This window comes from Centropristis striata, chromosome 3 (assembly GCF_030273125.1).
Source record: "Centropristis striata isolate RG_2023a ecotype Rhode Island chromosome 3, C.striata_1.0, whole genome shotgun sequence".
Taxonomy (NCBI): domain Eukaryota; kingdom Metazoa; phylum Chordata; class Actinopteri; order Perciformes; family Serranidae; genus Centropristis; species Centropristis striata.
In genome coordinates this window covers 36,521,282-36,541,493 of record NC_081519.1, presented here as the reverse complement: position 1 = coordinate 36,541,493, position 20,212 = coordinate 36,521,282, and the positions used below count along the sequence as shown (strand labels likewise).

The window sequence follows — 20,212 nt, the reverse complement described above, 5'->3', positions numbered from 1 at the left end:
TTAATCAGTATTTTTTTTTAAATTTCTGTTCATTTGGCTTGGGCGTTGGGAAAACATGCCCAGGTCTTATAATAGTCAGTGAAGTCTGCTGTTTGTTGGCCATCATGTTGGCTAAAGCGTTCACATTATTAAGAAAACAAACCTGCATAAACACAATATATCCATATTAAGGTTATTCAAAATAATGATGTCATGTCCAGTTATTATACAATAAGTCGATATTGTAATTATCGTGACAGACCTACTGTCCTATTAAGACGTAATATAGCATGTTAAAGAGCAAGAGACAAGTTGAGAGACTCCTTCCAATTTAAGTCGGATAATTTGGCTTAGACATTTAGATTCACCTTAAGATTAATTGATATATCTTTGATGAGCAAATATTTGCATGTTGACATGCCGTCAGCATGTTTAACATTATACCTGCTAAACATCTGCATGTTAGCACTGTCATTGTGAGCTTGTTAGCAGAATGCTGATGTTAGCTTTTAGCTCAAAGCACCGTTGCAGACTCTTAGTCTTGTTTGAAGATAGCTGAGAAATGTGCACATCAATCATCACTCAAGCTACACTAAAAAGTATTTGGCCATTTTAACTAAATACACTAAAAAACATCCAGACACAAATGAGCATCACCTTACAAATTTTGTGTTGTTTAAATGTATAGTGTTTTTGCTTAAAATATCACTTTGCTCTGTGTATAGTATATGGATTATATGGCTAGAGGAGAAAGAGGGTCATTTACACTTTGAGAGGAGCTACAACAGTCACTGGCTGATTGTTTTTTACCTCCAGAGAACAAAGAATTTCTGACCAAAGGCAGCAGGTAATGTCATCTGACACGCAGCTGACGACACTGACTTACTGTACCCTACTTTCTGCAGACATGGAGCCAATAGGTTAACGGGTGTGATCGCCTTAGTGCAGTAGGATTTGACAAGGTCAATGGTCATTACTTTTGGGCGGTGTTTATCTGTGATGTTTTCTGTTGTTATTGTCAACAATATGACCCAATTTCCTTTTAAAATGTGCTCCACATGCTTTTATAATAATTATAAGTTATATATATATACAGTACAGACCAAAAGTTTGGACACACACCTACTCATTCAATGCGTTTTTCTTTATTTTCGTGACTATTTACATTGTAGATTCTCACTGAATGCATCAAAACTATGAATGAACACATATGGAATTATGTACTTAACAAAAAAAATGTGAAATAACTGAAAACATGTCTTGTATTTTAGATTCCTCAAAGTAACCACCCTTTGCTTACTTCAATATAAGACATGTTTTCAGTGATTTCACACTTTTTTGTTAAGTACATAATTCCACATAGTTTTGATGAATCACAATGTCAATAGTCATGAAAATAAAGGAAACACATTGGATGAGAAGGCGTGTCCAAACTTTTTGGCCTGTACTGTTTTATATATATATATATATATATATATATATATATATATAATTAAAATATATAAAATATATATTACTAGTTGATTAATATGCTGTAGTTATATCATCATGGCTGTCATGGCCCCAAATCAACTCGTTGATTCCATCGTTGGCACACTCAGGTACACTTTGACCCCTCCACTGACCTGAACCTCATAGGTAAATTTGACAAGGTCATGATTCCTAGCTACAGTATACCCCCATGGCCTCATCAACTCATTGCCCTGTATGCTTCTGTTATCTTATCATTATAAACAGGAGCTCTTTGGTGGATGTCATCATGCACCGATGTCCTTTCAGCCTGCCTGCTGGTGGGCATTCAAAGGAGCCTGTGCAAGGCAGAACACAGATATGTTTGCACGAAAAAATTTGCCTCAGATTGCCTCATTTGAGCACAAGACACAGTCCTTCAGCTGCCACTGAGCAAAACACACAATCTATAAAAGCTCCACAAACTATTTGCTCCTTTGCTAAGTTCTCATGGAGGGCAGCAGGAAGTGAATTTACCTGTACATTATGCAGTCTATCACTGTTAAAAAGAGTCAAATTAATGAATTTATTCATTTGATCTATAGAGCTCAGGCACACAATTCCACATTCAAAAGTCAACCTCAAAACACCACTATACTGAGCAGAGAGTAGGTGTATTGCTGCAGCTAGTCTCCTTGCCTGCTTTACTTATACAGAGTGAATGTGTTGGATAGCTGCTGTGATGCCAGAACAGTTATAGACAAGTGAATAGTAGTGAATTTAACTTAATTCATAAATCATCATGAGAGTCATTCGGTTTTTGTGGAATGATCCACCTGTAATTATAATGGCACTTGCAGGATAACTGCTGTTTATCATAAAGGTATAATTGGTGTAATTTCATGAGGTGCTGCCTTTTGAAGTGTATTCAGACAGTGATGACATAGTTATAAAATTACATAATTTGACTGGCAACGTAGTCAAGGAACTGAATTGAGTAAAATAGCCTGTTAGCTAGTTGGCTAATTCCACCTTCTGTGACATACATTGGATATGGTCTGTCTGAAGTCTGCTGCAAACGTTTTTTTTTCAACATTTTCAACGTACAATGTAAATTTTGCACTGAAAAAACAAAAAGGAGTTTCACAAAAACATCTGAGATCCCGGAGGTTCCCATAAATAGTATATAAACTTCTGGTTGAGTCGAAAACAGAGCTAATTGGAAAAAGGTGAGGAGGACTAGTGGATGGGTCCAAAGAACCCTCGACTTTGTCCCAAAAGATTGATGTTGGTGTCTCGTCAAAGTTATTTTAAGTTAACATGTAAATTAACTTTTGTTTGTGCATATTTCACATCCTACGCTATCTTCAATGCAACCTATGCCACCTATGTAACTGTGCCCAGTAGTTATGTACAAAAGTAGTTCATTTGAGCCCAAACTTTGATCTTTTTTCCTAACCTTAATCAATCAGTTTTGGTGCCTAAACCTAACCAAGTAGTTCCGGTTTACAACTGTGTTAAAAAAACAGTGACCAATTGGGTGATCTTTTCACAACATTAAACAGAATGGTCATATTTCATAATAGGCAAATGTCAACCTATGAGTTTGTCCATGAGAATATTATGTTTTTTGGGGTAAATCGCCACATTCAGAAGCTGCTTTTGTCTGAACTCCTGTCAATTTGACCAACCACCTGGCTTCTTGAGTCTTCCAGATAGATTAAAACCTCCTGAAGACATACTCCTAGGCCTATCACCATAACTAATTTTGTTAGAGAATATAGTTTCCCGGAAATGATTGCAATAAACAAAACTATTGTAGATTGAAGACCAATTTATGCCTCCGCTATAATGATGATGTAATAGGACTATAATGCAAGTACACCCTTTCAAAGAGCAATGAACTATTAATTCTTCACAATATTCACACATGAATGTGAAAGTATATTGAAATATCCTTAACAGATAAAACAACAGAGCACAAATGACAGTAAAATCAGTTTCAGTTAGGGATGCACGATATTGGATTTTTTCCCGATATCCGATATGCCGATTTTTTTACAATTCATTTAGCCGATTACCGATTATGATTTTTTTCCCCGCACAACTAATACCCACAATCAGGGCAAATTTGGCCAATTTCCCAATTGACATGATAAGTAAACATAACCTGTGTTCACTGGGAACATGTGAAAAGTGCAACTTTATAGCAGTTAAACCCAAATTGAATAAAACTACATGTACCTTACAGACTGCTGCTTAAATTGAAATTGAACTTAAAACAGGAGCCCAATATGTGACGACTCAATCTGCGCTGTGCAAACAAAATCACAAAAAATACAAAAAAATATAAGCAGCTTCAGTCCCTAATCAGAACATAAATAAATAGGTGGACTCAGACTACACTGCACAATTTTATGAGCTACAAACAAGGTGCAACAGAGAAGTGATGTGCCCCCCATTATTTAATCAGTTTATTATATTGGCGGATATGTCCGATGTCCGATAGTTCATTTTCAAGCCAATATCAGCCGATACTGATAATGTGCCAATAATATTGTGCATCCCTAGTATCAGTATTTTTTTATTTCTGTTCATTTGATTTGAGCGTTGTGAAAACATGTCCAGGTCTTATAATTGTCAGTAAAGTCTGCTGTTTGTCGGCCATCATGTTGGCTAAAGTGTTGGTCACATTATTATGTAAACAAACCTGCATAAACACACATAACACAGTTTTGGTGTCTAAACCTAACCAAGTAGTTCCGGTTTACAACTGTGTTACAAAAACAGTGACCAATTGGGTGACCATTTCACAACATTAGATAGAATGTTCATATACATAATAGGCATATGTCAATGTATGAGTTTGTTCATGAGGATATGTTGTTTTTGGGGTACATTTTTTTTATACTTTACTATAGTCACACCCCAATATCAGTAGTGTACATACAAAAAGGTCTGTTTCACTTGACTCAACTGATGGGAACATTTCAGATGTGATAGAGTGAGTGTTTAGAGATCAAACAGTGTCAAGTAAAAGGGCATAATAACATCTCCTCGTGGGATAACAGTGTTGTTTACTATGGAGTAACGGACAGCTCTGCACATCCATACAACAGTAACCAGAGCTCTGGCTTTACACACATTTCCAGGAAATGTTATGCGTTCATTCTTGCATGACCTATGGCATGTGCTACTTCTCATTCATAAAGAGTGTGTCAATAGTGGAGCCTCAAAGGAGGCTTTTCAGGAACGAGCAAAGAGATGTGAACACACCCTGCCACTCATCGGGTGAAAACATTCCTGAGTGTACAGTAACAATATCAGGTTTCACTGGGAACAGAACTACATTGCTCAGTGATGTAGTAAAAACAAGGAGAGAAACTCGGAAATGGGGATGAAAACCATAAAAACAAGCATGTTGAGACACTGCAGGAGCTTAAGCTAAACTCCCTCATAGTGGAAAGTATGTTTGTGTTTTTGTGAGGAGTTCACACGTGGGCTTGGATAAAGGTCAAACATGTTTTTACAACTTTTTTTTTCCAGTGCAGAAATTAATTACGCAATGTTTTGATCAGTCATCATGTAGATTTATTACACCTATTAGTTTAAATGCGAGGGAAGAGAAAAAACAAAACAGAAAACTAAACGGATCCATACTTGCACACTGCGTAGGAAATAGAAAATGTTTACTTGTGTTTCCGACTGCTCAGACCACCTAGAAGGCAGTTTTCCAAAATGAGGCTGAGGCACACATTATTCTAAAATCAAAAAGTGAAAAACAGTTCTTTCAGTGGCGTTCAACAGATCAATTCTGACCAAGAATATCGGTCTTTCAGACTCCTTTGTAAGAATATAGAAAGTTCTGGTAAATACAGGCAACCATCAGCAGTAGGAATGTGTGTGTTGCATCTGCATTTCCAGATGTTGCTATGGGCGCCACCAAGGCGAGAGCCAGCACTGGTAGTTATACTTTATTTAGTCATGCTAGCAACAAGGCTCTACGGGTGGCTTTTACGGTCTGTTGGTCGTAATATCTCAACAACTAAGAGATGGATTGCCATGAAATTTGGTGCAGACATTTATGATGTTCCGAGGATGAATGCTACTGTCTTAAAAACACAAATGTGAGTTTGCTGGCGCTTGAGTGCAATGTCTTGACGACTGTGGGAGGGATTGACAAGACATTTGGTAGACTTTTATGTTCTCCTCAAGGTGAAATCTAATAAATTGGATCTTCCCTTAATGTTCTTGCAGTGCAATCATCAAGTCAAAACATTAATTTGTCCAATACTTTGATTCATGGCCAAACACCTGCAAAACAAATGGCATTCCAATCAGTCTCAGCTGAACATGTTTCATGCTAATTAGCAAATGTTGGCATTCTAACAGATTTAACAAAGATGATAAACATGGTAAACATTTAGACTTGACGAAGTGAAAAGACATTCAACTCGACTTGTGACTTGGACTTTATACTTTTGTAAATGTAATTTATTATTGTTCTGATGTTACAATGGCATTTAATTAGCTGAAGAACACATTACGACTTGTTTAGGAGGACTCAAAATTGAAAGTTTTGGACCTGGGACTTGGTTTTCTTGGTGTTTTTTGGTGTTAACCAGAAGTTAACTCACACTGAATTTTTTGTTGTTGTAGGGGCTGATGATTTAACCTAGGAGGTAATGGAAAGCTCTGTGCTTCTCATACAGATGCTAAAGGCCTTCTGCCTCAGCTTCCATCATAATTACTCCAGTAACAAGAGGGCACCGCCTAGATATTAAATGTAATTATGTGCAATGATAAGCTGTTGTACTAAACTACCTTTTTCAACAGGATTATGTGCCATATCAAGGGTCTAATCCAATTTATTGTGTATTTCCTAAAAATATTAAACTTTTTCCTAAAGACTAGAATTGTGTCAACAAAACTTGAGTTAATAGTGACCATCAAATTATTTATGAAAACAATTTTGAAAAGGTAAACCAATACATTTCAGGAATCCTTTTTTTCCCTTAATTTTTTGGGCCATTTATGGCTTCATTGATAGTGGCAGGGATACAGAGTGAAAGGGAGAGACATGCAGGGAATGGGCCCACTGCTTGGCAAGGACGAAGCCTAAGTGGTATGCGCTCTACGGGTGATTGTTGTTAATTAATTTATTGTCTCGGCATAATTATTTGTGACCATTTCTTTTTTACATACTTTACATGTCTTTTATCATATTCCTGTAAGACCCACACATGCAGGTGACCTGTGCGTGACTGCCATATGTGGTACTGCACTATTCCCAGGCTTTCTCCTCTTGTTTTTCTCCCTGTTTTCTCTCTATCATCTTCATTCGTGTTTACAAAGTCTGATGTGGTTTCAACCAGCTCATCACTCATGCTGGTTGTTACAACATACGTCTGGCTTTGGTGCCAGGGTGCAGGCCGTGCCCACGCTGTGTGTTGATGTCGTAGAGAAACGTTGCCCCGAGGTCATCCATCCTGATCAAAAGAGGGTTTTTAAATTTTGCTCAGTACGCTCGCCAAGGGCTAACCCAGTTGTTTTGGAAAACACGGCAGTATATTAACCTGTTTTTATGTGTGTGTATGTGTGTGTGTGTGTGTGTGTGTGTGTGTGTGCGTGTGTGTGCGTGTGTGTGTGAGGTAAGGATGTCACGGAGACTCTGCTCTGTTATGTGCAACTGAGGTGAGATATTCGTTGGAACGGAGCCAACTTGTTGAGTTCAGAGGGGTCCTTGTGTACCCTGCTCTGAACTCTTACAACCCCAGTGTGTGTGTGTGTGTGTGTGTGTGTGTAAGGGGTGAAAGGGGTGGTAAGTAAATGAGTGAATGAGCTAAAAAACATGCACCGGTCGACCTCGCCTGTGCCAGGGTGGGAAGGGATGCCCCCCCCCCCCTCCCTCCCTGCACACTTATTTGCGTGGATGTGACAGTGATAACATGCAGTACCTCCCGCTTTGAAACACATCTTACCCTCAGTAAACCCACCAGGAGAGAGCACATATGTCTCAGTCAACATGTTTCCTGTAGAGTCTTCTTTTATTATGACAGCATAATGAAAAAAAAAATAGGTCGGCATGCATTTGCTACAACCATCATTCTAAAGAGCTTTGATACTGTGTAGATTTAAAACAGAATGCATCAAATTCAGAATTGAATGTTCACAAAAAAAAACAGTTTGAACATAAAATATAGATTCTTTAAACAGCTTTCAATTGAATTCATGTCACAAAGGATTAGGAAATGATCGTATTCCATTTTAACAGGGTTGTGAAATAACTTCTTTAAATGTTGATATATTTAAAACAAGAATTTGATATATTTAAAACATGCTAATAATCATAAGCATTGCATTTTTTTCCTCGAAAGCATTAAATTGTGATTAATTCAAATATATATTTCTAAATCCTCACTCCACTTTGTTCATCATTTAAAAGAAAAAAAGAAAAAATATGTCCCTAAAGATGTATTCCAATTGAATGATTGTATAGGATGACAAAATAACATAATGATCAGGATACATTATGCAACTCAGCACACTGCACGAGGACCAATTAATTCACATTATATTTGTTCATTTTTCATAATGTATATTTATGTGTTTTCTTGGTGTTTCTGGAAAAAATGCCATTATTCTTTCCTATTTATTTTCTCCTTTTGAGAATGGGAGCCATATATGCACACTTATAAGACACTGCGATACATGGACTGCCTCCTAATACATCTATGCCAATTATATCTTTGCTGTATGATTGCACTTGATAAAAGGAACTAACAGGTAAAAAAAACACAAGGCTTGTGTGGCTCTAAAGCCGGGTAATCTGAAGTATATCATATATAGAGGATAGGTGTGATAGAGGTTGTGCTTCTTTATTATTTTATTTTGTTGCGTTCCACAATTTTTGGCAAGACGATCAAAACATTAAGATTTAAATTATGGAGATCATGTCCAAAACATTAAAAACTAAAATTAAGAACTGCTCCCTTAAGCCATTCATTCCCAATCATTTTAATATTTCAGCTTCCTCATCTTTATTTTTTTGTCTAAAACTGAAAAATATCAGATAGAGATAGAAAATGGCAACTTACACTCCCTAAACTTTTATTTTCCCGCTCATTCGTTCAGCATATTTAATGTTATAATGTGTACAAAAATATACTATACATTCAAGTACATTCAAGTTTAGCTGTACTATTAATAAGTAAGCACTTTTTAATTTTGTATTGTTTGTTAACAACAATATAAAATAACTATTGACTGGAAAAACTAAAAACTAAAAAACAATCTACCAATTATTAATGGTGACTTATAAAAAAGTGTTATCAGGCAACCTTTTACAACCACCTAAACTCACTAAACTTGATCTTGTTTTTACTATTATTATCACCTGTGTTATATTTTATTATTATCTTATTGTAGAGCACTTCAAGTTGCACTGTATGAAAGGTGTTAAACAAAAAAATTGTGTCCATTATTGTTTTAATTTCTGAACTTCTTACCACCACATTAAACTCACTGCCCCTCTTTTTTATCAAACGATTTCCTCCTTTTTTGTTTAGTCTTTATTTCTGTATTGCCTTGATTTATGGAGAGATTGTATGCTGCACACAAAGTGAACATTGTTCCTGTTTCAATGAGGGGAATATCGAAAAATAAATAAATATGGAGGGCAAATATTGGCATAATGCTTCTATGTTTCACTGGTAATACCTTGCATGTCAAGGAATATGGTGACAAGATATTAAAGTTATTAAAACAGAGAAATAATCTCTGTGTGCACAGTGTATGTTGTTTATGCAGCTCTCTCTGTCCATGTCGGATGATTTTTTTGGGGGGGGGCCAGTGGGGCCACAGAGTGACTGACCTCTCCACAGATGTTATTACACATTAATGAGGCCACCCATCTGATCAATAACTCCTCACTGCGTAATCACACCAACATATATGTGTGTGCGTCTGTGTGTGTGTTTGCCCTCTCTCTGTCGCCCTCCATCTCTCTTTCCAAACTCTTGTTTTTGCTACTGTATTTCATTTAACCACATCGATTTCTGCCTGGAACCACCTCCTCAAGGTCTCCGGCTGGAGGACTCTGATCTGTAGCTGTAAACTTGTTGTGCTCTTTTTTTTTTTTTTTTTATAAACTGGGGACTGAAAGCAGAAAAACAAGCTGGAGTTTCACGTCTCTGTGGCCCGAGTGCTCGATAATCAGAAGAATATTTAGAGCAGTTTACCTGCTGGTTAAAGTTTCTTGTAAAAGTTGTGAGCTGTAGTTACTCTTAATAATGCATCAGTGACAGTTTATTGGGTGGTAAATATTATTTCAACGTAGCGGAAGTCATTAACTTCGAAAGAGCATTATAAAACTTTAATTGCCTCTGTTTAGCATTAAGTTAAGCATCTGGGATTTAACTGCTGTCATTTATGTTCGGTTACAGTGTGTAGCTGACAGTACAAAAGTGTGCTAAAGAGCTAAAAGTACATTTCTTTGGTAGACGTATGGGGTGAGAAGAAATGAAAACCAGGTGTTTACTAATAAAAGAGGTTCAAGAAGAGTTTTCATTGACAAAACACTAAAAACTCAAGGAGATTGTTCTCACTCAATATGTGGAAAATGTGAGAACTTGTAAAACAAATCTGAAGTTGTATGCTGTAAAAATATCATATAATAATACTAAATACATGAGGGCCTGTAGAAAAAAAATGTGAACTTTTATTTTGAAAAATTCCCTCATACAAAAGATTACCACACTTGTGTTCAGATGTGTAGGTTGATATATTTGTAGCCCAACAATTAATCATTTAAAAATGTTTTTCCAGCCTACTATAGATAAATCCATGGCCACTTCGTTATGACAAAGGCCTCAAATTCACAAACCTCAGCACTGGAGGCCGGATCCTGGATTGCCCCGACTCCCCGCCTTGGTGTTTCACAGGCTAGACTCAGCCCTGCTTCTGCCCTCTTTTAAATTAAATAAACACATTAAATAAATATACAGTGGCTTAAGAGTGCATTCAAACCAACTTTTTGCATACTTGATTGGCTAAAAAATGTCATTTACATCAACAAAATGTGCTTTTTTAGAATTTTTAGAATTAATCGCAAATAAACTGAAAATGAATATTTTTTTTGCAACGTGACAAGGATAATCAAAGCATAATTAAGTTTTTAGAATTTATTTTTGTAAATTGATTAGGAATCTAAAAAAAAATTAAAAAAAATTAAATCTCATTTCAACCTTTTTTGCATTATTATTCAGATAATCTGTTAATTCCTTTATTATCTCTGGACATTTATTTTTAAAAATATAAATTAGTATACACTGTAAAATAAATTTGTTTTTGCTTTGTCATTATGGGTTATTGTTTGTAGAAACAATGGCGAGAAAAGCAAATTAATATTTTTTTTAAATCAAAATAACAGAATACAGTGTATAAATGGTGACTCTTTAAGAAGTCCCTGATGTAATTATCAATATACAGTTTGAGTATATCCCCTAAAATAAGACATCAACTTATTTATTTACAGTAAATCGGTGTCATCTCTTCAGAAATGGAGTAAAACTTGTTGAACTGTCCCTTTTTACAAACTGACTAATGCCTTATCAAGCTTTTGGTTCAGAGGGTCACAAGGTCAGAAAAACATTTTGTTCGTGTCGTCCGTTTACGGTAAAAGCAAAAACCCACAAATGATGAACTTGGGGACAGAGTGTTTATTTGTTTGACCCGAGCCGTGTTCTTTATTAACGGCCTGCAGAGGAAGTCAGGGTCCCCGCAGTCTGCCGCCTCCCGGGGAGCACAGAGGAGATGTCCGTCTGTTTATCATTAAAGGGTCAATCTGTCAACATGACCTGATCAAATAGCTATCACACATTTTGGCAGCTGCGTGCGTGTGTGTACTTGGGCATTTGTCCTCCGGTTTTGTGCAACTGGAAGATTTTGCCAGTACTAGCAACTTGTTGTGAACCCGCTGTTCTATTTGTTGGACACGTGCACATGTATGTGTGTGAGTGAGTGTTTGTCTGTTGTGTAAGTTATTGCAACAGTTGCGTTACACTGATCTTATTGGCAGATTTAAACCTTCGAGGCTCACTTTGTTAAAAAAAAACTTGATGACATTCTCGACCCTTTCAATTATACGTTTCTTCATTTCATTTGAATAAGGCCGAATCTGAAAAAAGGATGATTTTCTTGTGTGTTTGTTGTCTCTTCCATAACATGTGGAAAGTCTGAACAGCTGATCTGCAGAGTAACACAGTTGTGTAGGAATATGGAAGTTCTACGGTTGAGAAAACTGATCCAGATTTTTCTTTCGCTGGGTCATTTTTTTAGGTGGCTAATATACATTTGCTGCTGTCCCTGTCAACAGCAGTACATTGTTTAGCTTTCATATTGGAACTCCTACCTTTTTTCTCCAAACTGGGGCCGTGCCGTCATATACTGGAGGCAATACACTAACTATGGATAAGTACCTCATATCATACAACCTCCCAAGAAATTCCTAACTATCCCTTTAAAGGAACAATGTGTAGGATTTGTCCATTGCAGGTGGGAGCCTAACCCAGATTCACTTGTTTCTTGTTTTGGAACAAGCTCGGTCTACTTGATGTTTCGCCTCGCTTGACATGGATCTGGTGACCTTGTGGTTCAGATGTTGTATAACTACAAGGTCCCCGGTCCAATCAAGCCAATGGACTTTAGTCAAGTTCCTCTCTTTCTCTTTTATCTGTCTGTATCTGCACTGTCCAATAAAGGTAAAATGGGAAAAGCAGAATGTCTTGTTATCAGAGATAATAAAAATCTCCTCTCTTTTAGTCATTTCAAAGTGAAGGCACTCATTACGTAGCATGTCCCATCACATAGTAATATCGCTACATTATATTATTGGATTATAATTATTGATAGATTATAGCACAAGTACCAGTTTAGGCTAAATTAGGGCTCATTTTAGCTGCTGTCTAACTTGATCTAAAATCATACATCTTTTTTTATCTTTTTTTGTAATATTATGTATTAATAATATTTCCCCCAAATCCAAAATCACTTCTAGATTTGTGTTTAAACACAAAACTAGAAGTTATTCATATCCTGCTGCAGAATGTTTGAATGTTTAATTTGGGGTTAAATAAATATAACTCTATTGTCAAAATAGAGTTATTTTCCTCCTACGTGCTTAAATATAATGTTTGATACCGTTAAGGATTAGTATTTGTGTTTGGGAAGACTGTTTTGAAGAATCACAAATTATTGCCATCGCTTCTTTTTTTTCCTGTTTTTCTGACTCGCATGTGTATAGGAGCCCCAAAGCCACCGGGGGGCCACCAAGCTGCCATCTTTTTTTTCTCAAATAAATGACCTGGTCTCTGGTGTGTTACGTGAGAGCATTATTTGCTTTGATTTTGTTTTTTTTAACAACCCAAATCTTTTCCTATATTTTAATATAAACATTTTACATTGCTTGAGTTAACTTAAGGTTGTTGTTTTTTTTGGATTAGCAGAAGAAATAGGAGTTATTCACGGATCTAGCCTCTTAAGCTGGGCATACACTATACAATTCTATAAATGCTGTTTTATTCCAACTCCTACTGTATAAGTATGTGGCTCAGTAATTGGGTCAGAATCATCTGGCTCAAATCCTACACTTTATGTCCCACTTTAAACAGCACCAAAATTATGCATTTCAATTTAAGATGCATGCCCCAGACTGCCTAAGAGGGTTTGTGTTAAGAATCCACCCACAATAGTTCCACAAATAGGTGCACCCCAAACAACATTATATATAGTTATTTATTAATAATGATCAGAAGATGTATCTCTGGTGTATCTGTACATGTACAGTGTGAAAACAATATCACAGAGTGTACACATGCTGTGTGTTGACTCACATGGGAGGCCTTTAACAGTACAAACCTTGATATGTTTGTCCCCTCAGCCTCTCCAACAACTGCCACAGATTCAATATTGCCATCTTGTTTGGTTTTATCACAAGTGTTGAACTCAAAGCCTTTGATGGACAGATAGTGCACACAAAACACTGCCAAGTGTTATAACACAGGCAGGAGTAACTTTACCTCTGGTTTCTCAATCGCACTCTTTGCTTTGGACAGCTGCCAAGTGTCATTCACCTGAAATGTGTGTATGTGAACTCAAAACAAGTGTCATGTGTTGGTTTTGTGGGTACAAGAATGCAAAAAAATAGGTTTTTGAAAGATCAGAGGAATGAACTAGAGAGAACGTTTTCTGCTATGTGCCAAGTGGAGATAGTAGACCAAATCTTTTTTTGATTTTTTCTTACCTAAAGCACTTTAAAATACGTAAGAATTATAATATAGACATTTTATAAATGTAGTAGGAACATTTGATTGGCCATTACATTCAAATCCAAGCAATAGATTATGTGAATAGATTTAGTGGCATGTAGTGGGGAAATTGCAGATTGCAACAGATTGAATTTCCCCCCCACCCCTCCCTTTCCAAGCGTGTAACAGAATCAACACTGGCCTTCAGATAGTGTTACTGATCACATGCCTTGAAATGTAATTTGTAGCTTATTATATTAGAATGCACAAACTAAGTAACGTATTGTAAAAACTAAATGGAGAAGATGCCAATTATAAACCAGCATAAATGGAAGTACTTAAGTAAAGTACCTTAACAATTATACATACATTATCTAAACTAATCTATTTTTATTCAAATCTTTGTACTTATTGTTGTACCAGTTTTTTGTGACATTTGGCCTCATGCAAGAACAATTTTGTTTTGTTATCTTAACTTTCTCTCACTTTATAATTTATAACTTAATACCGCTTCCAAGTGATGAAATATATTATACATTAGTGAAAAAATGCATTACTCCTACAATGGGTCTGGACCACTTGTAAATTGCGTATGTGCCAAAGAGAAAGTTGAAAACACAAGGAAATCAGCAAGCTCTTCTAAATCACTCTTACAAGCCACTTGTGTGCGTATTCTACTATTGTGCAACAGGCTGCATGTGAACAAGCAGCATATCTTTTCTCATCATCCTTTACTGTGAGGCATCCATTCATCTTCAGTGTCCGACTGGATGAAACACAGGAGGAGGTTTACTGTATGTTATACACAGGACGAGAACATTTTTCACATACATGTTATGCCTCCAACTCCCTGTCAACACTGATCTAAATCATTTCTGGTAGAAATAGTAGAATAACAAGTGTCTCCAACTACAATGTTTTGGAGTTTAAACATTTGAACTTATGTATTTGGCACCTCCTAGTGGTAGAATAAAAAAAACCCACAGTGGCAGCGGCAGACAGTGTGCATCCTGATTATGTTTTTTTTTTTTTTCATGTTAACAGGACAGTTTTCATGATGCTATAAAAAGCATATGAAGATGCAACTACATTACGGCCTCATAGATTAAACACAATGTATCACAATCTCAATCTCCACAAAACCACAAAAACTATTGTTATTTCCAGCAGGGCTTTTTAGACATTATGAAGGTGATTCTATATTGTCCATATTCTGCTTTGACACAGAGGACCATAATCAGGATTATTTCATGTCTAGAGCTGTTTTTCCTTTATTAAAACCCTAGCCCTGGCCAGCTTTACAATCCAAACAAGGGCTACTTTTTCTGTGTATGAGAGGACTAGACTGGAGCCCAGGCCCACTTGTAGTGTTTAAAGATAAAGTCTTTGTCAATGCTGGCATTATATAAACCAAGGTGAAGTTCATTTTCAAACAGGCTCATATTGTTTGTTCTGTCGTGTTCATAGTACATATTATAGGAGCTCAGTCTTGTACTGAGTTACTGAGGTATTTGAGTCCCGGAATAACCTGGTTGACACGGCTGATGCTCTCATACCGCATTGAATAAATGTTCACGCTGTTCCACAACACAGTGCGTTTATTGCCGTGCCATGTAAATAAAGAAAAACATACAAACAAAATACCGACATGAAGAGTTACAGCGTTATAGCGCTACAGCGGCGGTCAAAAAAACGTTTGCCCTTGCGGGTCAAACCCTGCACAAAGAGTGAACAATCACACCTATATACACTTGAGCTCCCCAGGTAACAGCATAGCGACCCCACATATACATTGAGTGAATTACACCACAGATAAAAACTCAACCAAACACATTCAGCTCCTACAGTACATTTGAGCCACAAGTTTGATTTTGCTGCTCCTCAACAAGGACCGGTTTAACAAGTTGTCTCAGCAAACTGGCACCCTGAGGCAATAGAATATCTATTTGTCTCAAATAGTATGTTTAAATATGCAAATGTTTGCAAAAATTAATTTGTATAGAACATTACAACACACATATCTGAAAAGTAATGAAGTAAAAGTAGAAAGTGACATAAGATTAAAGTACAATCTGCATGCTCTAGAGCCACCCATATGCTTACATTGTAGCCCAGGTTAATCATGTATCAACTAATGAGCTTCTGCACTGAAAAATTCCTGGCGTCGCCCCTGAAATTGGTCTGGCATTTTTGTGAGACATGATGGTTTCAGTGAAGTGTTATTGAAGCAAAAATCTTAAAGCACTGATGAGGAGATACGTAACAGGGACATCACAGAAGCTTATCAGGATTTTTTCAGGTCTTCAGCTGTTTTTCCATTATTAAATTCTTCACCATGGCCAGCTTTACAATCCAAAAAGGACATGTTTTTTTAGTATACGAGAGGACAAGATTGAACCCAAGTTTCTTGTACAGGGCCACAGAAGCGGTCCGAGTGGAGCTGGTATCCAGCACCACCTTGGAGAAGCCTCGTTCTTTGCAGAAGTCAACCACAGTCTGAGCCAACCTGGAGCCCAGGCCCACTCGTCTGAATGATGGTGAGACGATCAATTTGTGCATTTCTCCATATCTTTCTTTCCCACTTTGTTTGGCCACTACAGCCACCATACCCATGACCTGAGCCCTCCCATCAACCTCAGTTTCCGCCACCCAGAAATTGTCATCTGGTCTGCTCAGATAGTTCCCAGGGATGTCCTGCATGTCTGTCCTGAGTTTCTGCCTGAGAGAACTAGCATATGTCTCATAACAGCAGTAGTAGATAAGGCCCACCCAGGCTCCTGGTAACACCACAGCCCCTAACACAGAGCCAAGCATGTAGCCAGCAACACACAGAGCCAGGGTGATGGCGAGGTAGAGAGGGCTGGTCATTGCGTTGTGAAAACATGGACCGATGTGCTCCAGGCTGCCATCACTCAACAGGGTGAGCACCGTGTCCTTGTCTGAGGGACGGTACTGACGGATCACCAGCTTCATGACCAGATGGTGCTATAGAAGAAAAATGCCAAACATTCACTAGTTTCATCTTATCAGATTTCCTAGTTATTTCATTATTATATTATTCAAAATCCAATTATCTTTCGGTTTGTAACCAGACAAACTAATATTTTATATATCGTCGCACTGTTAAAATAATGGCCTAAGTCATTTTTATGTCAATTTTTTTTTTGCCTAAATCATCTCCTCATGACGCCGGCAGCCTATGGTAAAATCTCCTGCATCCTCAGTTGATCAGATCATGTGATTTTACCCCTTTAAGATAATGGCCTATGTCAAGTGTGTGACTTAAGCTGATTTATAAAATGAAAATAAAATGTGACTTAGGCGATTTTTTGAACATGCCTTTGTGACTTAAGCAAGATATGGTAACACTTCAATTTGAAGGTGTCTGCATAAGAGTGACATGAGCATGTCATAAACATGACATAGAATGTGTCATGAACATTAATGACACTTTGAAGTAACATTAATGCTCATGATACTTGTCATGTCATGTTTCTGACAGGCTTGTGTGACTCTTATGTAGACACCTTCAAAATAAAGTGATACCATATCTTGCTTAAATCACAAAGACATGTTCAAAAAAATACCTAAGTCATTTATTTCTCTTAATTACATAATTTACACACAGTGTTATCACTATGCCAATAGCCATCCTTTGTTACATACTTTTTGAGTGAAATGATCAGTTTCGATAAGTTTTTTGAAGTTTTTTGTGTTTCCTGCAAAACTTGAAAAAATTAGTTAGGCTATGCAATTATATTAACAGGTTGACCATATATGTTTACTTAAAACAATCACTTGTCTGTTTCTAGCTAAAACATTAGATTTAAACATTTCAAATGATTATTTTAGCACATTATGTCCCCCAGAGAGGACAATGTAGCTGTTACCAAACTAATGTTAGCTACTTGGACACTAAATAGGCTACTGCAGCTTTCTGGTTTATTTCTATATTCCACCAAAACACAAGTTACAGCCTACCAAAATGCTTTAGCATAACTTGTTCGTAATGTAGTTAGCCTGGATACATCGATTGGAGTAATTACTGAGTGGCAATATGCACTGAACTCAGTTAGGCATACTGTGTGCCAACATGGCAGTTTCCACATTGGCACTACTGATGTCTCACGTCCGTTTGTGTCTGTACACGTTTATCCTTTTTAAAACTCGTTTTTTTTCGAGTCGTCAGCTTGTAAAAATTCTTTACCCTGTTGGTAGTGCATTTAAGCACACACCAGCTTTCCCGACATGTTTCTGTTGTTTACTAACAGACAGGGCGGCGGCTGCTGTCACTACTCCTACACATACATCAATAGAGAGTGATGCATTGTTTGTTTCCCCTCCGGACCGGGAGGGGCGAGGCTTGGGTGTGCGCTATAACTTTACGCAAGTACACATCTCTGTCATCATGCAAAATACTGATATTATCTTTACCTTTCAGTCGGACTGTTATGGTTCAGTTTAGTTTGTCTTGGTTGTTGTGTTTTTTTCCTTTTGTTCTCTCTGTTCACCCTCCCTTTTCTTTTTCTCTGCAGAGCTTGTGTGTGGAAGGGGGCGTGGCTGGCTCCTCCTGTTGGCAGCAGTGGCACACCTGCATCCACTCAGCTCATTTCCCCCAGTACTTAAGCCTGGTCTTCCCTCCAGATCACTGCCAGATTATTCCTTTGCTTCCCGGCATGCTGTCCCCCTGTACACCTGAAGCCTCAGAAGATTTCCTCCTGCCAGCCAGCTCCCTGCCACTGCAGCCTGCCTTGTATGGTTTTTTGGTTCGTGTCATTAAAGACATTTTTCAGTTCTCACCCATCAGTGTGTGCACGTCTCTCTGCTTTGGGGTCCAATCCTAACGAACACAACACGGACAGTGCGAAGAAGATTCTTGTCAAGTCAGCTCTTCGTCAACTTCCTGATTGTTTGATTATATAACTTTCAAACAGACTAATCGGGTTTCCTGTTTTATGAAAAGGTTATTTGAGGCCACTCATTGAAACACATTCACAAGTGGTCGGATACACATTTATTAACATTACATAACGTCACCCTGTTAAAATAATCGCCTAACTCATTTTTTCAAGTTTTGCAGGAAACACAAAAAACTTCACCAAGAGTGTAACATATGACATTTATTGATCATTTCACTCAAAAAGGATGTAACAAAGAATGACTATTGGCATAGTAATAACATTGTGTGTAAAGTATGTAACTTAAGAGAAATAAATGACTTAAGCAATTTTTTGAACATACCTTTGTGACTTAAGCAAGATATGGTATCACTTTATTTTGAAGGTGTCACACAAGCCTGTCAGAAACATGACATGACAAGTATCATGAGCATTAATGTTACTTCAAAGTGTCATTAATGTTCATGACACATCCCATGTCATGTTTATGACACGCTCATGTCACTCTTATGACACCTTCAAAATAAAGTGTTACCATATCTTGCTTAAGTCACAAAGGCATGTTCAAAAAAATCGCCTAAGTCACATTTTATTTTGACTTAGGCATAATAAATCCGCTTAAGTCACACACTTGACATAGGCCATTATCTTAAAGGGGTAAAATCACATGATCTGATCAACTGAGGGTGTAGGTGATTTTACCATAGGTGGCCGGCGTCATGATGAGATGATTTAGGCCAAAAAAAACAATTTTGACAAAAAATTACTGTTGCCCTCAGTCAAACATAATGATGGAAACAATTAGATACAAAATAGGAGTCTTCAATCAGAATTCTTTATTTGATTAATGGTGCTTCCTGTTGTACCCACATAATATACTGACATTAACTAACAGGTGTGGGTTTTTTTTTCTTATTCTGGAGATGCTAGAACTTGTTGTTTTTGTGGCTAATATAGCTATTGATAATGCAAACGGAGGCGTTTTAAACCCCCAAGCAGTTTAATTTGTCCACATTCAAGCATCCATTCACCTACAATAAAATGTGTGTCCTGTGGGATGAAAAACATGAAACCTCGGGAGGAATCCTCTACAATATACACATACAAAGGGAACATAGTAGTTCTAATTGCTTGTCAATTTCAATTTATCTCATGTCAAGCTTAAAGTAATAACTTTAAAGGTAAATTCTGTCTAAAACTCAATTTCCAAATCGTGTCTACAACTACAATATTTTGGCGTTCGCATTACCAGTGATAAAACAGAAAAAAACACACACACTGTGACAGACATAATGAGGGTGTTCACATGAGCACTAGCATCCTGGTTATATGTTTGTCCATATGAAAATTTCATTTAAATTAAGCCATAAAATCATATTAAGATCCAGCATCATTGAGCACTTTGATACTCATTCCAGTAATATCAACATATATATTTCAGATATTATAAATGACTCATAATCGTGTATGTTAAATTCAGCAAATACAGCTGCTGTAAATCACTTATAATCAAGACACTGTTGAGGTTGCTTCACAGAGAGGCACTTTAGTTTTACTTAGATAAATGGCGCCCTCTACTGT

At 37.1% G+C, this 20,212-nt stretch overlaps 1 protein-coding gene across 1 annotated transcript; it reads right to left on the bottom strand.

Annotated features, from left to right (window-relative positions):
* Window positions 1–15,313: 15,313 nt before the first annotated feature.
* On the bottom strand, window positions 15,314–18,209 carry LOC131968864 (probable N-acetyltransferase camello). Its single transcript, XM_059329911.1, has 2 exons — window positions 18,168–18,209; window positions 15,314–16,718 (listed from the first exon to the last, which is right to left on the bottom strand). Exon 2 carries the CDS (start codon window positions 16,704–16,706, stop codon window positions 16,029–16,031), a length of 678 nt encoding a protein of 225 aa, XP_059185894.1. The 5' UTR covers window positions 16,707–16,718; window positions 18,168–18,209; the 3' UTR covers window positions 15,314–16,028.
* Between the last annotated feature and the right edge of the window lie 2,003 nt (window positions 18,210–20,212).

Coding starts and splice junctions, on each gene's coding strand:
- LOC131968864 (XM_059329911.1), bottom strand. CDS start 16,706: ATGAAGCTGGTGATCCGTCAGTACCGTCCCTCAGACAAGGACACGGTG.